At 42.4% G+C, this 21235-nt stretch overlaps 2 protein-coding genes across 2 annotated transcripts in view; both read right to left on the bottom strand.

Moving 5' to 3' along the window:
- The window catches only part of si:dkey-24p1.1 (uncharacterized protein LOC556718 homolog), a 32219-nt gene extending 15126 nt beyond the window's left edge, over positions 1–17093 (bottom strand). Inside the window, exons 1-2 of the mRNA XM_036973692.1 lie at positions 17055–17093; positions 5783–5862 (exon numbers count right to left, since the gene is read on the bottom strand). Coding sequence (XP_036829587.1) covers positions 5783–5846 — 64 coding nt within the window. The 5' untranslated portion in view covers positions 5847–5862; positions 17055–17093. The remainder of the gene's footprint in view (positions 1–5782; positions 5863–17054) is intronic.
- A 2230-nt stretch (positions 17094–19323) lies between these two features.
- On the bottom strand, positions 19324–20574 carry irgq2 (immunity-related GTPase family, q2). The gene has a single exon (XM_021584238.2). The coding sequence runs from the start codon at positions 20572–20574 to the stop codon at positions 19426–19428; it is 1149 nt and encodes a 382-aa protein (XP_021439913.2). The 3' UTR covers positions 19324–19425.
- Positions 20575–21235: the final 661 nt, after the last annotated feature.

Genomic DNA, 21235 nt, shown 5'->3' with positions numbered 1-21235 from the left:
GTATACAGAATATAGCCCTATTTGGTAAAAGACCAAGTCCATATTATGGCAAGAACAGCTCAAATAAGAAAAGACAAATGACAGTCCATTACTTTAAGACATGAAGGTCAGTCAATCCGGAACATTTGAAAGTTTCTTCAAGTGCAGTCAAAAAAAACATCAAGAGCTATGATGAAACTGGCTCTCACGAGGACAGCCACAGGAAAGGAAGAGTTACCTCTGCTGCAGAGGATAAGTATATTGGAGTTACCAGCCTCAGAAATTGCAGCCCAAATAAATGCTTCACAGAGTTCAAGGAACAGATGCGTCTCGACATCAACTGTTCAGTGGAGAATGCGCGAATCAGGCCTTCATGGTCGAATCGCTGTAAAGAAACCAATACTAAAGGACACCAATAAGAAGAAACTTGATTGGACCAAGAAGTCCAAATTTGAGATTTTTGGTTCCAACCGCCGAGTCTTTGTGAGTTGCAGAGTAGGTGAACGGATGATCTCTGCATGTGTGGTTCCCACTGTGAAGCATGGAGAGGTGGTGTGGTGGTGCTTTGCTGGTGACACTGTTCCTGATACTGATCCTCATACTTAACCAGCATTGCTACCACAGCATCCTGCAGCAATACGCCATCGCATCTGGTTTACGTTTAGTGGGACTGTCATTTGTTTTTCAACAGGGCTATTTGACCAAGAAGGAGAGTGACGGAGTGCTGCATCAGATAACCTGGCCTCCACAATCACCCGACCTCAAACCAATTGAGATGGTTTGGGATGAGTTGGACTGCAGAGTGAAGGAAAAGCAGCCAAGAAGTGCTCATCATATGTGGGAACTCCTTCAAGAATGTTGGAAAATAATTCCAGGTGAAGCTGATTGAGAGAATGCCAAGAGTGTGCAAAGAGTGGTTACTTTGAAGAATCTAAAATCTGAATTTTTGTTTAACACTTTTTTGGTTACTACATGATTCCATATGTGTTATTTCATAGTTTTGATGTCTTCACTATTATTCTACAACGTAGAAAACAGTCAAAATAAATAAAAACCCTTGAGTGAGTAGGTGTGTCCAAACTTTTGACTGGTGCTGTGTGTGTGTGTGTGTGTATATATATATATATATATATATATATATATATATATATATATATATATATATATGTGTATATATATGTGTGTGTATATATATATATATATATATATATATATATATATATATATATACATACATACAGTGCCTTGCGAAAGTATTCGGCCCCCTGGAACTTTGCGACCTTTTGCCACATTTCAGGCTTCAAACATAAAGATATAAAACTGTATTTTTTTGTGAAGAATCAACAACAAGTGGGACACAATCATGAAGTGGAACGACATTTATTGGATATTTCAAACTTTTTTAACAAATCAAAAACTGAAAAATTGGGCGTGCAAAATTATTCAGCCCCCTTAAGTTAATACTTTGTAGCGCCACCTTTTGCTGCGATTACAGCTGTAAGTCGCTTGGGGTATGTCTCTATCAGTTTTGCACATCGAGAGACTGAAATTTTTCCCCATTCCTCCTTGCAAAACAGCTCGAGCTCAGTGAGGTTGGATGGAGAGCATTTGTGAACAGCAGTTTTCAGTTCTTTCCACAGATTCTCGATTGGATTCAGGTTTGGACTTTGACTTGGCCATTCTAACACCTGGATATGTTTATTTTTGAACCATTCCATTGTAGATTTTGCTTTATGTTTTGGATCATTGTCTTGTTGGAAGACAAATCTCCGTCCCAGTCTCAGGTCTTTTGCAGACTCCATCAGGTTTTCTTCCAGAATGGTCCTGTATTTGGCTCCATCCATCTTCCCATCAATTTTAACCATCTTCCCTGTCCCTGCTGAAGAAAAGCAGGCCCAAACCATGATGCTGCCACCACCATGTTTGACAGTGGGGATGGTGTGTTCAGGGTGATGAGCTGTGTTGCTTTTACGCCAAACATAACGTTTTGCATTGTTGGCAAAAAGTTCAATTTTGGTTTCATCTGACCAGAGCACCTTCTTCCACATGTTTGGTGTGTCTCCCAGGTGGCTTGTGGCAAACTTTAAACGACACTTTTTATGGATATCTTTAAGAAATGGCTTTCTTCTTGCCAGTCTTCCATAAAGGCCAGATTTGTGCAATATACAACTGATTGTTGTCCTATGGACAGAGTCTCCCACCTCAGCTGTAGATCTCTGCAGTTCATCCAGAGTGATCATGGGCCTCTTGGCTGCATCTCTGATCAGTCTTCTCCTTGTATGAGCTGAAAGTTTAGAGGGACGGCCAGGTCTTGGTAGATTTGCAGTGGTCTGATACTCCTTTCATTTCAATATTATCGCTTGCACAGTGCTCCTTGGGATGTTTAAAGCTTGGGAAATCTTTTTGTATCCAAATCCGGCTTTAAACTTCTTCACAACAGTATCTCGGACCTGCATGGTGTGTTCCTTGTTCTTCATGATGCTCTCTGCGCTTTTGACGGACCTCTGAGACTATCACAGTGCAGGTGCATTTATACGGAGACTTGATTACACACAGGTGGATTGTATTTATCATCATTAGTCATTTAGGTCAACATTGGATCATTCAGAGATCCTCACTGAACTTCTGGAGAGAGTTTGCTGCACTGAAAGTAAAGGGGCTGAATAATTTTGCACGCCCAATTTTTCAGTTTTTGATTTGTTAAAAAAGTTTGAAATATCCAATAAATGTCGTTCCACTTCATGATTGTGTCCCACTTGTTGTTGATTCTTCACAAAAAAATACAGTTTTATATCTTTATGTTTGAAGCCTGAAATGTGGCAAAAGGTCGCAAAGTTCAAGGGGGCCGAATACTTTCGCAAGGCACTGTATGTGTGTGTATGTGCGTATGCCATTAAACGTAGCAAGCACTTTAGTCCAAAGTAACCACAGTCAGTCTACACATTTTCGTATGTGACCCCAGTGAAAATCAAATCCACAACTCAGATGTTGCTAGTGCTGTGCTCTTACTAACTGAGCCACACACAACCACTACAATAGATAAGTACACTACAATACTGTAAAATACCGTATATGATTACAATACAGGTGGAAGGTGTATGATTGCCTTCCCTATGAGTGTGTCACCCTCTTTCAGGCTATGGATGAAGCATGCAATGACATCAATCCAGACCAACAGTATGTAGGGCTTAGATTCACCATGCCTAAAGGTTTTTCCCCAGGTGCTTGAACAATGAGGACATTTACTGTGATGTTGATGAGAGCCACATTATCAAGACAGGCTTGATTAAAACTAGTTCCTTTTATGATTTTAAAGTGTAATTTTATATTAACAATGCATACTTTTTTTGCATCAATGTTTTGATCACACATGGGATAGAAAGTTTGGAAATGGGATTTTCAGTCCATTTTGATGGGTGTGGAAACGTCCTGTAATTTACTGTACCGTAGCGTATTACATTCAAAAGGCAATTTTGAAATACACCACATGACCAAAAATATGTGGACACCTGCTCATTGAACATCTCATTCCAGAATCATGGGCATTAATATGGAGTTGGTCCCCCCCTTTGCTGCTATAACAGCCTCCAATCTTCTGGGAAGGCTTTCCACTAGATGTTGGAACAGTACTGCGGGGACTTGCTTCCATTCACCCACAAGAACATTAGTGAGGTCAGACACTGATGTTGGGCGATTAGGGCTGGCTCGCAGTCAGCGTTCCAATGTTGGAAGCACAGCATTGTCTAGAATGTCATTGTATGCTGTAGCGTCAAGATTTCTCTTCACTGGAACTAAGGGGCCTATCCCGAACCTGAACCAAAAACTGCCCCAGACCATTATTCCTCCTCCAGCAAACTTTACAGTTGGCACTATGCATTCGGTCAGGTAGCTTTCTCCTGGCATCTGGCAAACTCAGATTAGTCTTTCGGACTGCCAGATGGTGAAGCGTAATTCATCACTCCAGAGAATACATTTCCACTGCTCCAGAGTCCAATGGCGGTGAGCTTTACAGCACTTCAGCCGACGCTTGGCATTGCACATGGTGATCTTAGGCCTGTGTGCGGCTGCTCGCCCATGGAAACCTATTTCATGAAGCTTCCATCAAACAGGTCTTGTGCTGACATTGCAACTGACGACAGACGATTTTTACTCGCTATGTTCTTCAGCACTCAGCGGTCCCATTCTGTGAGCTTGTGTGGCCTACCACTTCGTGGCTGAGCCGTTGTTGCTACTTTACGTTTCCACTTCACAATAACAGCACTTACAGTTGACAGGGCAGCTCTAGCAGAGCAGAAATTTGATGAACTGATTTGTTGGAAAGGTGGCATCCTATAACGATGCCATGTTGAAAGTCACTGTGCACTTCAGTAATGCCAGTATACTGTCAATGGTTGTCTATGGAGATTGCAGGGCTGTGTGCTCGATTTTATAAATGTGGCTGAAATAGTATGTATCTTGCCTTTTTTGCTATTGGATTAACTGGTTAATAACTCCATTGAGAAGAGATGATTATGTTGTGTTTTGGTGATTAAATCAATGTTTCCACGGTATTTCACAGTAAATCTATATGTTGGACCAAAGGTGGTGTGGTGAAAGATATGTCCAAACAAAATGAAGGCACAATAAAAGGTTTTGAATATGAGACTTGCTGTGTTACAAGCGTCACCAGTTTGGAGTTTTGTACTAAGAGTTTTGAAAATACACCTCATACTTCAAAAATAGCACCAAAGCAATTGAAACATTTATGAAATGATATGGAATATATGGTTTTCAGTGCACCTGACAGTAACAGTTACAGTGCATTCGGAAAGTGTAAGAACCGACGCTGGAGATGAAAAGCAGGTACGGAGAGTGAAAATGTAATTTTGCACAGACATGGAACAGGACAGAAACAGCGTCAGAACCGAGTAATACAAAGACATACGACAGTTAATGCTGAAGCGGGAAACAGAGCTGGGAAACAGACAGATATAGGGGAGGTAATAACACAGGTGATTGAGCCCATGTGAGTCCAATGACGAGGGAAGCAGGTGTGTGTGATGATGGTGGCAGGAGTGTGTAGTGCTGGGAAGCCTGGTGCCCTCGAGCGCCAGGGAGGAAGAGCGGGAGCAGGAGTGACAGGAAAGTATTCAGACCCCTTGACCTTTTCCACATGTTGTAACTTTACATCCTTATTTGAAAAAGGATTAATTTTTTTTCTCAAAAATCTACACACAATACCACATGACGAAAAAGCGAAAACTGTTTTTTAGAAATGATGAAAACCTGCTCCAGAGCACTCAGGACCTTAGACTGGGGTAAAGGTTCACCTTCCAACAGGACAATGACCCTAAGCACACAGCCAAGAAAATGCAGGAGTGGCTTCGGGACAAGTCTCTGAATGTCCTTCATTGACCCAGCCAGAGCCCAGACTTGAAACCAATCAAATATCTCTGGAGAGATCTGAAAATAGCTGTGCAGCGGAGCTTATCATCCAACCTGACAGACCTCGAGAAGATCTGCAAAGAAGAATGGGAAAAATGTTCCAAATACATGTGTGCCAAGCTTGTAGCGTCCCACCCAAGAAAACTCAAAGCTGTAATCGATGCCAAAGGTGCTTCAACAAAGTACTGACTAAAGGGTCTGAATACCTTTGTAAATATAATATTTGCAAAAATGTATAGAAACCTGAAATAAACAATTTAATCCATTTTAGAATAAGGTTGTAAAGTAACAAAATGTGGGAAAAGTCAAGGGGTCTGAATACTTTCTGAATGCACGGTACATTTAATATGTAACTAAATAAGATAAAATGTTCACCTACCATTTATCACCATCAGAAGAACTGTCAAGAAATGGAACATTGCAACTGTTCTCTTGAGTATCATGACTATTACTGGATATCTGTAGTAGAAACATACTATTAGTGTGTCTGTGTGTGTGTGTGGTGTGTGTGTGTGTGTGTGTGTGTGTGTGTGTGTGTGTGTGTGTGTGTGTGTGTCAATATGTCACCCAACTCAGTCATTTGTCTGAGTTGAGATGGGACCTAAATCAAAGAGAGTAGAACAGTCTTATCCATTTGTTTATTGAAATCTATGTGTGTATCAAAATGATCTACATTCTCCAAAGTTCTTTAGCCTATCACTTTAATAATGAAATGTTTCCTTTAGGCCTGTCCAAACACAAAATAAGCCTTCAACTTGTAGGCATTGCAATTTAGGTAATCATTTTGGGTACTCGTGTGTTGCGGAAAAATTTTGTTACTCTATTTGTGTTTTCTAACTGTTTTTATTATAGGGCTCCCTTTAAAAAGAGACCCAACCCACAAGCCTCTCAATATAGCCTCTAAATACATTTTAGACGAAATAGTTGAAGAAGCAGTGGCTGATTGGGAAAACAGATCTGGCAATAGGAATACTGTAGGCTATAGATAGTCTTGACCATTTTGGACCCCTGGGCTATTTCGCTCAGGACAGGTTATACCCAAGACTTAAACAATATTTTGTTTTGTTTCATTTAATGATATGGTTATTGCCTCTGCGTGATGAGGTTGTGCAACGCAAACAGCTATGACAAGCCTACATACAGAGTGGAATTCACTAATACAACAGCCAAAATGTCTATAGGACAATAAAAAGACGATGCAATTATATGGCCATTAAATAACACACAACAGCATGGGATATTTAGATAGAGGAATAAGCCTAAATCATATTTACTTTCTATTTTGCAGCTCAGGCGGTTATTCTAGGCAAAGCTCTTCTGTGTCTTTATCATTCTCACACAAGTCACTTGCTGAAGGCCCAAGCCTATACTACGCCATCTACTGGTATAACGTTGTTATTGAATGCAGTTCTAAAACAAGCTCTCTAGAATTGTATTTTGGAAATGAAACCGGAAGCTGCAAAGCAACTCTAATGTCTGTGCCAGAGCTGCTTGGCTGACTAGCTAACTTTGACGAGCTACGTTCGGTTCATGTCCTTTGCAGATGCCACATTACTGACAAAAGTTTGTATTTCTAAAAAAGATCTGTTACTGAGTAAAGGGAGATGTAAAGTAAGAATTGAACATATTTTTTACCCCTTTTTCTCCCAATTTTGTAATATCCAATTGGTAGTTACAGTCTTGTCCAATCGCTGCAACTCCCCTATGGACTCGGATGAGGCGAAGGTCGAGAGCCATGCATCCTCCAAAACACGACTCTGCCAAGCCACACTGCTTCTTGCCACAGACTCGCTTAATCCGGAAGCCAGCCGCACCAATGTGTCGTAGGAAACACCATCCAGCTGGCGTCCACAAGGAGTCACTAGAGCGTGATGGGACAAGTAAATTCTGTCCGGTCAAACCCTCCCCTAATCTGGACGACGCTGGCCAAATGTTCGCCGCCTCATGAGTCTCCTGGTCTGTAGTGATGCCTCATGCACTGCGATGCAGTGCCTTAGACAGCTGAGCCACTCGGAAAACGTTTATAGATCTAATTTAACATTTACGTTTCATGTTTCACGCATGGCTTTTCTTAAGATGTGTATGTTCAACCTTTAGGCAGCTATCTCGCTCCATACTTCTTTCCTCAAACAGTTTTTCTATGGCTATACACAGCTAGAGATGCAGGTGTCATTTGGTTAGCTAGCAAGAACTTGAATGACTGTTATCCAGTTATCATGTCTCTTGCGTTCGCAAATTCACTCTGGCTATCTATTCTGATTTCAGAGCACTCACCTCTGAGTGTGCCAGAACGGAGAATAACTGATGCATTTATGAATGCACAACACTTGCTGCATATGACCGGCGTCTGTAATTGTAGACAAAAAAGTAATAGTTAGTCACAAACGTTCTAGATAACATGTAAACAGCCTAACCAGCTCTGCAAGTATAAAGGTCAGAGTGAGGTGTTCTCTCATTTGTGTCTGGAAGTAGCTAGCTAGCAAGCTAGCCAACTTTAGCCAGTTAGCTTGGGTGTTTGGTTGGGGCAAGCATACATTGACAGGCAAGCTGCAGGACGAGTAGGCTACAATTCCCCATCGTTTATCAGTGCAATTTTGTGAAAAACTGTGAGAGGGTTTATCTAATGTTCCTTTGTTACTGTAGATTTCTAGCTAGCATTAGTTGTTGATCTTGTTGTTGTTGATGTGCATAATAACTGATGTTTGATCAATAGGACTGTACATTTCCCAAACGTAAGAGAACTCCCGTGGTGTTTACATATTTGCAGAAATCCATTCAGGTGTATTTGGTATCTTATGGCGAATGAGTTATAATGATCTAAAGTCACGCTGTTGCAACTGCCTGTTAGCACACAGTCCAGTTCAAAGTGAATGATGGCAGGCACGTGCAGGGTTGCCAGGTCTAACTAAAATGTATTTGACCTCTGAAAACCTTCCCACAAGGCCTAAAAACTAGCCCCCAAAAATGTTTTTCGCGAGAGAGTTGCCACATTTATCCAATAAACCCTTTTTCCATAACATTACTGAGCGAATTAAGAAGAAATATCGAAATCATTTTTAAACGCTAAGAAGAAAAATGTGGTTTTCCATCAGAATAATAATTATTGCTAGTTTAAGAATGTGTCACAAGAGAAAAGATAAATCGCCCTTATTAAATTCTCCAGATAATTTTCCATCAATGGATGTTGATTTAACCTGTTTTGACTGCTATGATTAAGCAATAAGGCCCTGGGAGGTGTGGTCTATGGCCAATATACCATGGCTAAGCGCAGTTAGTTCTTAGGTCATAGCCCTTAGCCATGGTATATTGGCCATATACCACAAAGAACAGCCCTTAGCCGTGGTATATTGGCCATATACCACAAACCCCTGAGGTGCCTTATTGCTATTATAAACTGGTTACTAACGTAATTAGAAGGAAAAAACAGTTGTCATTCCAGTGGTACACATCTGATATACCAGGGCTTTCAACCAATCAGCATTCAAGGCTCAAACCACCCAGTTCAAATAAATCCTACAGATAAATCCAACAGGAGAGTTTGAGTGATGAAAGTTGGACAGAGGATCTCGAAATCTCTGTGCAAGAAACACTTAGATGAACTTCAAAAAACAAATGTTATGCTATTTTCTGGCAATTGCGTCATTATTATGTGCCTGATGTTTAAGACTACAAATGGTTATAAATGGCCTATTTGCGTAATTGACTTTCAATAGGCGTAGGCTACTGACTAAAATCTGGGATTATAATTGCAATTTAATTTTGCCATGGTTTGCTGAGCTAGATGCAGGAAGCCTATAGCCCTGATAGGCCAACATGCCTACATCTCATTTCAGGGGAAAATCCACAATGAAACTGACATTAAATGTGGAGAATGATACAATTGTGATAGAGCTGTGACCATGATCACAATTGATAACTTCCAATTGAATTAACTAAACATGACAATGTATAACTTAATAATAACACAAGGCTAAAACAACATCTTGGCCATGTACTGTTATAATCTCCACCTGCCACAGCCAGAAGAGGACTGGCCACCCCTTAGAGCCTGGTTCCTCTCTACGTTTCTTCCTAGGTTCCGGCCATTCTAGGGAGTTATTCCTAGCCACCGTGCTTCTACATCTGCATTGCTTGCTGTTTGGGGTTTTAGGCTGGGTTTTTTGTACAGCCCTTTGTGACATCAGCTGATGTAAAAAGGGCTTTATTAAGACATTTGATTGATTGAACAGAGTTATAGTTTATTAAATCAATTTGCCAGCTCCAGGTAGGCTACACAAGTGGCATAAATTGATATGCAATGACTCCAGTGATATCGTCATTTCAATATAGATGTATATATTTATTATATCAAATGGTATGCTACAGTAGGCTGAAATGGCATAGAAATGAATAGCCAACTTGATTACCAACAGATGCAAATGTTGCCTATTATTCTCCACATATAATGTAATTTTCATCGTGGACTTTTTTTCCATAACACAAGCACGTGAGGGAGTTCCATAACTTCCACTTCAAATTTCCACATCTGGAACACTCCAGACCCTAGAACTGAGCATGAGTAAAACCTTTCACTTGATACTGTTCGACATTAGAATGCAGTAGGGGACCTTGTGCATTTCAGGTAAACTAACAGCTAAATGTTTATAACCTAGGACAAATTAGCTAGCAACAGCAAGCTAGCAAGCTAAATAGGACACATTAGCTAGCAACTGCAAGCTAGCCAGCTAAATTCCCATAAATGTTTAATGCTAAATTGTCCTGGGATATAAACATTGAGTTGTTACTTTAGCTGAAATGCACAAGGTCCTCTACTCCGACAATTAATCCACACATAAAACGGTCAACCGAATCGTTTCTAGTCATCTCTCCTCCTTCCAGGTTTTTTCTTCTTTGGACTTTATATGGCGATTGGCATCTAACTTTTATAATAAGGTGTATTACCACAACCAACCGACCTCAGTTCATCTTTCAATCACCCACATGGGTATAACCAATGAGGAGACAGCACATGGGTATACAGTGGTTTGCAAAAGTATTTATCCCCCTTGGCGTTTTTTGTTGTTGCATTACAACCTGTAATTTAAATTGGGTTTTATTTTGATTTCATGTAATGGACATACTCACAATAGTCCAAATTGGTGAAGTGAAAAAAAAGCTTGTTTCAAAAATAAAAAACTGAAAAGTGGTGGGTGCATATTTATTCACCCCCTTTGCTATGAAGCCCCTAAATAAGATCTGGTGCAACCAATTACCTTCAGACGTACCACAATTAGTTAACTAAAGTCCACCTGTGTGCAATCTAAGTGTCACGTGATCTGTCACAAGTTCTCAAGTATATATACTGTACACCTGTTCTGAAAGGCCCCAGAGTCTGTAACACCACTAAGCAAGGGGCACCACCAAGCAAGCGGCACCATGAAGACCAAGGAGCTCTCCAAACAGGTCAGGGACAACGTTGTGCAGAAGTACAGATCAGGGTTGGGTTATAAAAAAATATCCAAAACTTTGAACATCCTACGGAGCACCATTAAATCCATTATTAAAAAAAATGAAAGAATATGGCACCACAACAAACCTGCCAAGAGACAGCAAAACTCATGGACCAGGCAAGGAGGGCATTAATCAGAGAGGCATAAAAGAGACCAAAGATAACCCCGAAGTAGCTGCAAAGCTCCTCAGTGGAGATTGGAGTATCTGTCCATAGGACCACTTTAAGCCGTACACTTCACAGAGCTGGGCTTTATGGAAGAGTGGCAAGAAAAAAGCCATTGCTTGAAGAAAAAAATAATCAAACACATTTGGTGGTCATCAAAAGGCTTGTGGGAGACTCCCCAAGCACATGGAAGAATGTGCTCTGGTTAGATGAGACTAAAATTGAGCTTCTTGGCCATCAAGGAAAACTTTATGTCTGGTGCAAACCCAACACCTCTCATCACCTTGAGAACACCATCCCCACAGTGAAGCATGGTGGTGGCAGCATCATGCTGTGGGGATGTTTTTAATTGGCAGGGACTGGAAAACTGGTCAGGATTGAAGGAATGATGGCGGTAAATACAGGGAAATTCTTGAGGGAAAACTGTTTCAGTCTTCCAGAGATTTGAGGCTGGGATGGAGGTTCACCTTCCAGCAGGACAATGACCCTAAGCATCCTGCGGAAGCAACACTTGAGTGGTTTAAGGGGAAACATTTAAATGTCTTGGAATGACCTAGTCAAATCCCAGACTTCAATCCAATTCAATATCTGTGGTATGACTTAAAGATTGCTGTACACCAGCGGAACCATCCAACTTGAAGGAGCTGGAGCAGTTTTGCCTTGAAGAATGGGCAAAAATCCCAGTGGCTAGATGTGCCAAGCTTATATAGGCATACCCCAAGAGACTTGCAGCTGTAATTGCTGCAAAAGGTGGCTCTACAAAGTATTGACTTTTTTTTTGGGGGGGGGGGGGGGGGGGGGGGGTGAAAAGTTATGCACCCTCAAGTTTTCCGTTTTTTGTCTTATTTCTTGTTTGTTTCACAATAAAAAATATTTTGCATCTTCAAAGTGGTAGGCATGTAAATCAAATGATACAAACCCCCCCAAAATATATTTTATTTCCAGGTTGTAAGGAAACAAAATAGGAAAAATGCCAAGGGGGTGAATACTTTTGCATGCCACTGTATGCTTCTAAAAGCCATTGAGGAGATGGGAGAGGCTGGACTTGCATTGCGTTTGGTGTCACAAATAGAAGCAACTTCTATTTTAGCACTTGGCAAAGCAGGCGCTTCTTGGCGCACACCTGCAGTGTGGGTGCAATGATTGAATAACATGTATGTGTACATTTTGCAACGCTTGCTCACATGACACATCTGGTAAGTTTCTAAACCAGCTTTGGTATAGTGTCGCCATAATATTTGAATTCATAAAAGTCATAGTCATTGGGATATGTTTGCGATCCACAGTAGAAGACGTCCTCAATGCCCAGCCCCCAGCTTCAGATGTCCTAAATTCCCCCCCACAGCCTATGTTAGCTGAACAGCACACTTGCGCTTGATATGCGTTTATAAACTGTGAATGAGAAAGTGAACTTGTCATTTCCAAACATTTAGCTCAGTGGTATGCTGCTTTGCGATCTAACAGCAAAGGCTGCATGAAATATGCACAATATTTGTTTTATGCTGCCTTGGCGATGTTCAATTCATTCGCATAAAACGTAATGGCAGGGAGCAGGTCGATAGCTCTGGACTTCTTTTTTTTCTTTTTAAAATTTGACCCCTTTTTCTCCCTGCACCTGGAAACCTTGGATAGCGCACACTACGCCCGGCCCGCCACAAAAGTCGATGGTGCGCGATGAGACAAGGACATCCCTACCGACCAAGCCCTCCCTAACCCGGACGACGCTAGGCCAATTGTGCGTCGCCCCATGGACCTCCCGGTCACGGCCAGTTACGACAGAGCCTGGGCACGAACCCAGAGTCTCTGATGGCACAGTACACAGCCCTTAACCACTGCGCCACCCGGGAGGACTTTTAGCCCGAAGTCCAGAGCTATCGACTGTTCAAGGAATGCCGTCCGACGAACCATCAATCAGGCAAAGTGTCAATACAGGACTAAGATCGAATCGTAGTACACCGACTCTGATGCTCGTCGGATGTGGCAGGGCTTGCAAACCATTACAGACCATAAAAAGAAGCACAGCCGAAAGCTGCCCAGTGACACAAGCATACAAGACGAGCTAAAATAGTTCTATGCTCACTTCGAGGCAAATAACACTGAAGCATGCATGAGAGCACCAGCTGTTCCGGAAGACTGTGTGATCATGCTCTCCGCAGCCGATGTGAATAACTTTTAAACAGGTAACCTTTAAACAGGTGTATTGTGAGCATGCACTAACTAACTGGCAAGTGTCTTCACTGACATTTTCAACCTCTCTCTGTCCGAGTCTGTAATACCAACATGTTGTAAGCCGACCACCTTCCTAAATGACTACCAACCAGTAGCACTCACGTCTGTAGCCATGAAGTGCTTTGAAAGGCTGGTCATGGCTCACATCAACACCATTATCCCAGAAACACTACACCCACTCCAATTTGCATACCGCCCCAACAGATCCTCAGATGATGCAATCTCTATTGCACTTGCCCTTTCCCACCTGGACAAAAGGAACACCTATGTGAGAATGATATTCATTGACTACAGCTCAGCGATCAACACCATAGTGCCCTCAAAGCTCATCAATAAGCTAATGGACCCTGGGACTGAACACCTCCCTCTGCAACTGAATCCTGGACTTCCTGACAGGCCGCCCCCAGGTGGTAAGGGTAGGTCACAACACATCCGCCACGCTGATCCTCAACACAGGGGCCCCTCAGGGGTACGTGCTCAGTCCCCTCCTGTACTCCCTGTTCAATCATGACTGCACGGCAAGGCACAACTGCAGACACCATCATTAAGTTTGCCGATGACACAACAGTGTTAGGCCTGATCACCGACAACGACGAGACAGCCTATAGGGAAGAGGTCAGAGACCTGGCCGAGTGGTGTCAGGACAACAACCTCTCCCTCAATGTGATCAAGACAAAGGAGATGATTTTGGACTACAGGAAAAAGAGGGCCGAGCACATCCCCATTCACATCGACCGGGCTACAGTGGAGCACGTTGAGATCTTCAAGTTCCTTGGTGTCCACATTACCAACAAACGAACATGGTCCAAGCACACCAAGACAGTCGCGAAGAGGGCACGACAAAACCTATTCCCATTCAGGAGACTGAAAAGACTTGGCATGGGTCCTCAGATCCTCAAAAGGTTCTATAGCTGCACCATCGAGAGCATCCTGACTGGTTGCATCACTGCCTGTTATGGCAACTGCTCAGCCTCCGACCACAAGGCACTACAGACGGTAGTGCGAACGACCCAGTTCATCACCAGGGCCAAGCTTCCTGCCATCCAGAACCTCTATACCAGGCGGTGACAGAGGAAGGCCCTACAAATTGTCAAAGACTCCAGCCACCTTAGTCATAGACTGTTCTCTCTGCTACCACCAGAGTGCCAAGTCTAGGTCCAAGAGGCTACTAAAAGAGCTTCTACCCCCAAGCCATTCAGACTCCTGAACACCAAATCATATGGCTACCCAGACTATTTGCATTGCCCCCCCCCCCCCCCCCCCCCCCCTTCCTCCTTTTTCACACCGCTGCTACACTTTGTTGTCATCTATGCATGGTCACTTTAATAACTCTACCTTCATGTACACAAATAACCGGTGCCCCCTTACATTGACTCTGTACTGGTACCGCCCTGTATATAGTCTCGCTATTGTTATTTTACTGCTGTTCTTTAATTACTTGTTACTTTTATTTCTTATTCTTAGACGTTTCTCCATTGTTGGTTAGGGGGTCGTAAATAAGCATTTCACTTTAAGGTTGTATTCGGCGCATGTGATTAATACAATTTGATTTGAGTTGATCAATTTGTTCCCATGTTCTTACCCAAAACTGGGTGCAGCACCTGTTAAACTCTGTAATTTCCCCAAAACACAGGGATTAATATTATCAGAGCACCTGGGAGTTTGCTGAAAAACAATCGATTTTTAGGGCTGGGATAATAACCTTCCTGACAAATAAAAATGACTGACATGGCAGATTCAGACCAGACTAAAATTACGGATGTGGTGATTTGTGCTTTTGTACATAATTACATTACCTTGAGCACCCCCAGTAAAATGTATCCCCAATACGGATTGGGCTTTCTACTGCCGATCGCTAAATTATCCTCATGATTGTGATCACACTTCCTCAATTCAAATATTATGTCGACACTATACCAAAGATGGCTTTGTATGGTTTAGAAATTTGAGAACCAAGCTCGAGTTATCAGTCACCTGTCGCCAGGACTTGTTGAAATATATTCTCTCCTATAAAAAAAACTCCAGGCTTCCGTCCTAACTGCCAATGTATAAAACAAAAATATATATAATTACAGGTGGCAGTTTGGAAAAAAAACTAATTCAGTCCGAATCGTCCTCTGGAATAACGGGCATTCGGGGGTAGTACATGCATAACCAATGTTCTCTGGTAATATTAGTCCCATGCGAATAGGGCTACAATATTATTCCTGGGACTAGGGGTGTATATGGATTGGGCGATGTCTGGAATGACACATCGTCCCATCAACCTGTCCAAACATCGTTGATATACGATTGTATTGTCTTTTGGGTTTTTTTACCATGGGAAGGGGGGAGTGCTTTGTTGCGTTGCCTACCAACGCGGTAAACGGTCTTCAATGCAGCCTGTGTCATGCACAAACCACCGATAAAGTCTAATCATGTGGAAATCATTTTACCAATATTGTATTTTCATGTGTGCAAATAAGTAAACACATATGAACCAATCATATTGGTGATATGTGTTACCGATAACTTTGAATGGTGATTTGGAATCAAACGTTGTAGACCTGCAGGGTGATACGAGACCCTTTCAATGGTGATTTTGAATTAGAATAGAGATCGAGTTTGCATGTTCAACAGAGAAGACATCACTGGGCAGTGTTCTTGGGAGAGCTAAGCAAAAAGTCATACTCCGTTCACAACAGCGGGCCAGCGCGGAGCTTCACATCCACCCAACAAAATGTAAATGTATGACCTAGTGGCATTGGGGAGAGGGAATGACGATCGATTTCCGCTCTTTGTCAACGTCGCCCTCAAACACCTCTGCATCTGTGCAAAAAAAAGTTCCCGTCTGAACGTTTTTTTCAGTAAGCCTACAGCAGGCAATATTGTTAACCCACTCTGCAGTCTATTAAACCAGAAAAGGTGAACATGATTTTGTTCCATGCCAGAAACCTTTAGGTAGGTTAATATATAGTGAAAAGAAAAATAGCCCGAATGGTTCTTGTTACACTTTTTTTTGTTTCATTTTCAAAGCCTGTATTCACAGTGCATCTTATTCGAAATAAATGTAGCCTTCGCAAGAATATTATGTTGTGTGCCTTACACGTATTTGCACTGTATTTATTTTGTTAATTTCGTACTTATTGTGATTACTTTATTTATTTTGTAATTAGTAGCCTATCCAAATGTGGATTATTATTTTTATAGGTGGCATTTATTTTATGTTCTTGCTTTCGAAAGTGCTGCTGTGAATTCTTATTTAATCCCCTTTGCTCACTTCAAGGATAGTAATCAACACTTCCACAATAATATATCTGTTTAGAAGTTTCACTTGTACAAGTAACGTTTACTGCAAATTTTATTGGCAGTAACCTAGTGTAGGCCTATATTATTGCCTGTTTGGTGGCGGCACACAATTCGTTTTTCCTAAAGTTTTTGTCAGGTGGAGGCCAGGAACTTAAATTTACACTTCCCATTCGATTATTCTGTCTTGCAATTGTTGGTTCTCTCTCTCTCTCTCATTATTACCATATCATTGAGACAGAAATATCTAAATGACTGTACATTCTCATGTAAGAAATGTATTGGTGACACTTTATTGTGACTTTAAAGTGGAACTGACAGCATTTGAGCGACGTTCCTATCTCAATGTGCTCATGAGGTATTTCACATTATCACCTCGTTATGACTGCAAATAAAGATGTATCCAGGATACATTTCTCACGTTATAATGGGTAGACATGCGTAAAAGAAATAGCAAACATTCACAAAGTTGTTTTCTTCTTACCTCAGAAGGGATTCGCTGTGATGACTGTCTCGTGAAAGATACTGTATCTGCAGCATATCGGTCTTCTGAAGATGAGGATGAGAAACTAAAAGACAAACCTAAAAATCTGCCAGGCTTTGCATTTGTTTTTTGCATGATCATCCAAGCATGACAGACAGAAGAGTCTATTTGTATGATTCGGGGTTGATGATGGAGGGAGGTACTGTATCTATTTTCCATTCTGCGCTGTTCAGAACTGTATTTGTGAAGTGAGCTTAGACTCACTTCATCTGTCAAGTGTTTTGTTCAAATTTACAGTATGTGTAGTGTGTGTGGTTGTTGTACATGAAGAGCATGAGGCACTGTACTGTGCCATACTTTCTGAGTAAAACCCTTGCTGATTTAAGCAGAAATACAGTGCTGACTCGTATTTGTCTGTGAAAATATTGTATTGCATATAAAGACAACATGTTATACTGCCCAAGTTACTGTATTCAAGTTGAATAATTCCTATACACATTGGCACCGCTATTGATTGTGGATAACAAAACATGTAAAAGCCCATAAATGCACCCACAGTAAATGTAATAACTGAGCATAAATACAAACTGAGCAAAAGTGATATGAAAAGAACAGGGTCACATTCAAAAGGCACCAAATGTAAGAAAAGTTACTGAAACAAAGGACTTGGATTTTGCTGCAGTGGTTGAAATCAGGATCACTCTGTTTATCATATATGCAAAGTCCCTTTAACCATATCTACATGTACATACTACCTCAATCACCCCGACTAACCAGTGCCTGTATATAACCTCGCTACTGTTATCTTTCACCGTCTATTTATTGTCGTTTTTATTTCTTTACTTACCTATTGTTCAACTAACACCTTTTTTGCACTGTTGGTTAGAGCCTGTAAGTAAGCATTTCACCTGTTGTATTCGGCGCACGTGACAAATCAACTTTGAATTGATTTGATTTGAGTAAAGGGGGTGTAGATTTTTTTTTTTGCCTCTGGTTGCATGTTTAACATGCTGATAGAAATTTGGTAAAACAGATTTTAGTTTCCCTGCATTAAAGTCCCCGGCCACTAGGAGTGCCTCCTCTGGATGAGCGTTTTCCTGTTTGCTTATGGCGGAATACTGCTCATTGAGTACGCTCTTAGTGCCAGCATTGGTCTGTGGTGGTATGTAGACAGCTCCGGAAAATACAGATGAAAACTCTCTAGGTAGATAGTGTAGATAGACACCAATAAAAATAAAATAATTGCTTGGGCCAAGAAACACAAGCAATGAACATTAGACTGGTTGAAATCTGTCCTTTGGTTTGATGAGTCCAAATTTGGGATTTTTGGTTCCAACCGCCATGCCTTTGTGAGACACAGAGAAGGTGAGGGGATGATCTCTGCATGTGTGGCTCCCACCGTGAAGCATGGAGGAGGTGGTGTGGGGGAGCTTTGCTCGTGACACTGTCAGTGATTTATTTAGAATTGAAGGCGCACTTAACCAGCATGACTACTACAGCATTCTGCAGCAATACGCCATCTAATCTGGTTTGGGCTTAGTGTGACTGTCATTTGTTTTTCAACAGGACAATTACCCAACATACCTCCAGGCTGTGTAAGGGCTATTTGACCAGGAAAGGGAGTGATGGAGTGCTTCATCAGATGACCTGGCTTCCACAATCACCTGACCTCAAACCAATTGAGATGGTTTGGGAAGAGTTGGATCGCAGAGTGAAGGAAAAGCAGCCAACAAGTGCTCAGCATATGTGGGAACTCCTTCAAGACGGTTGGAAAAGCATTCCAGGTGAAGCTGGTTGAGAGAATGCCAAGAGTGTGCAAAGCTGTCATCAAAGCAAAGGGTGTCTACTTTGAAAAATCTCAAATATATTTGGATTTGTTTAACACTTTTTTGGTCACTACATGATTCCATATGTGTTATTTCATAGTTTTGAAGTCTTCAATATTACAATTTAGAAAATAGTAAAAATAAAGAAAAACCCTTGGATGGGACGTTAAACGGGTGTGCTGACTCTCTGTGGTCACTAAAGACCCCATGGCACTTACCGTAAGAGTAGGGGTGTTAAAAGAATTAAAAAAAATAAAAACCCTTGAACGAATAGGTGTGTCCATACTTTTGACTGGTACTGTACATTACAGGAGACTGAAATGTAACAGAACCCTTTGACATAGAAACACCTGATTTTCTGCAGGGTTTTTGAAATAATGTTTATTAATTATGAAATTATGAAAAATATTAATAACAGTTTAACCATGAAGCCACTAGATAATTTGTCTGCAGGAAAGTCCTACGCCATGCATATTTGCATTTCCATTGCAAATGTTTTAAAACATTTTTCATTGCACTATTTCTAGCCCTCCTCTTGACCTCCTTCATTTCCCCTCTCCAACACCAGCAGCAGCCAGTATCTTCTCTGCGTCAACCACCATCTCATCAATGGCCTCATTGAGAGCCTGCAACATGACAGTGAAGGAACGACCAGCTGAGCGGGCGTGCCTGGGCATGGCCATCTCCACCAGCCGGGTCGTGTTGGTGGTCAACTCCTTCTCTGCCGCTGCCAGCCGAAGCTTTACCTCCCCCTTGGTGACTTCAGCCGACAGGTTACACGTCCGCAGGGCTTTGAGCCGTGCCGGCTCCATGCCGCGTTGCCGTGCCAACCGCTCAACAGACTCGTCGTCCAGACAGAGCGAGGCCCTGGTCTTGGTGAGGATCCTCACACCCACTCTGGCGTCCACCATGGAGGCCACCAGGGGCACAGGGATGGCCGACACCCCACCAGAGAGTGACGCGGCAGCCCAGACCAAGGCCTTGAAGGCGTCTCTCTTCTGGGTGATCAGGACTGGGGAGAGAGTGGGCAGGGCCAGGAGGAGAGCGTGGGCCCGGATCTCTGGTAGGTCCCTCTCCATCTCCTCCAGGAGTCCTGGGAAGTCAAGTTTCTCCAGACAGGAGGGCCTCACTAGGAACACCTTAGGCAGGGCCACCCCCTGGACCTTCAACAACTCCAGGCTGGCCTTCCGCCTCTCCTCCAGACCCTTTTCTGTGTCCTTCTCCGAGGCCAGCAGGGCGAAGTACACAGTGTCCCTCTGCACAGAGCGGGCTTCCAGGAACACCGCCACGCTGTTGGCCTGGAGACTCTGTGTGAACGCCATGACCACCACGTTGTACCGCAGGAACTTCACCCGCTCCATGTACCCTTCTGGGTCAAAGGGCGAGGCTGCGGGGGTGGGTGGCAAGTCCCAGATCCTGAAGTCAGGGTGCTTAGGGTTGGGATAGATGGCCATCTCTTCTGGAGAAGTGGGGCACGGGGATAGGGCGGCTCCTTCATCCTCAGGCCCCAGGCCACGGAGGGCGTTGATGAATGCAGACTTCTCGGGTCCCCGCTCTCCTGCCACGGCCAGGTTGATCCGGCTGATCAGGAGGTCCTCCACAGCATCCTTGACATCTGACAGCTTGTTGTTCTCAATAGACTCTTTGAGAGTCTCCAGGAGGTTCAGGCTGTGAGATACAACATCTGCCGCCATGGCTGTGAGAGAGGTGCGGATGGTCATTAGCATAGATCAACACGTAGGAACACTCACACATCTTAATAGTGTAGGATTACATTTCTTGGGCACGTAATTGATCAATTCAATTGATAATTGATTGGCTGTTATGTCCACACAGTTTAATACTGAGGTATTTATTAGTCTCTGAGTAGAAGGCAAGAACAACACTGACATACAGTGCAGCCCTCGAGGACCTGGAACACAATCCCTTACTGCTGTATCAACTCGGGATAAGTGGGAACACAATCCCTTTCTGCTGTATCAACTCGGGATAAGTGGGAACACAATCCCTTTCTGCTGTATCAACTCGGGATAAGTGGGAACACAATAAAACAATTTATTTACACAATTAATCAGATTTAACGTATTTAACTTTTTTTATGACAGTATTGGGTAGTGTAAGTGTTGTGTAAACAAATACACTATCTTAGCGCCAAGTATCTGTCTGGTCTACAGTACTAATGTATGCTACTGCCTGTGCCTTACCTTTGACCTGGATGAAAAAACCTAAGGGCAGACCTTAAAAAGGGAAATACATCCTTATCCAATGATCAATGGCAGATACATCCTCAATACAAGCGAAGTGTGCTGACTGTGTCTGCTAGATCTATTTACAGGCTCTTTAATGTGAGTGGAA

Source organism: Oncorhynchus mykiss, chromosome 3 (assembly GCF_013265735.2).
Source record: "Oncorhynchus mykiss isolate Arlee chromosome 3, USDA_OmykA_1.1, whole genome shotgun sequence".
Lineage (NCBI taxonomy): Eukaryota > Metazoa > Chordata > Actinopteri > Salmoniformes > Salmonidae > Oncorhynchus > Oncorhynchus mykiss.
Note: the sequence above shows the minus strand (reverse complement) of the source record. Positions and strands in the feature narration are given on the sequence as shown.

What these genes read in the sequence shown, in the direction of transcription:
- irgq2 (XM_021584238.2), bottom strand. Translation starts at nt 20,574, where the DNA reads ATGGCGGCAGATGTTGTATCTCACAGCCTGAACCTCCTGGAGACTCTC.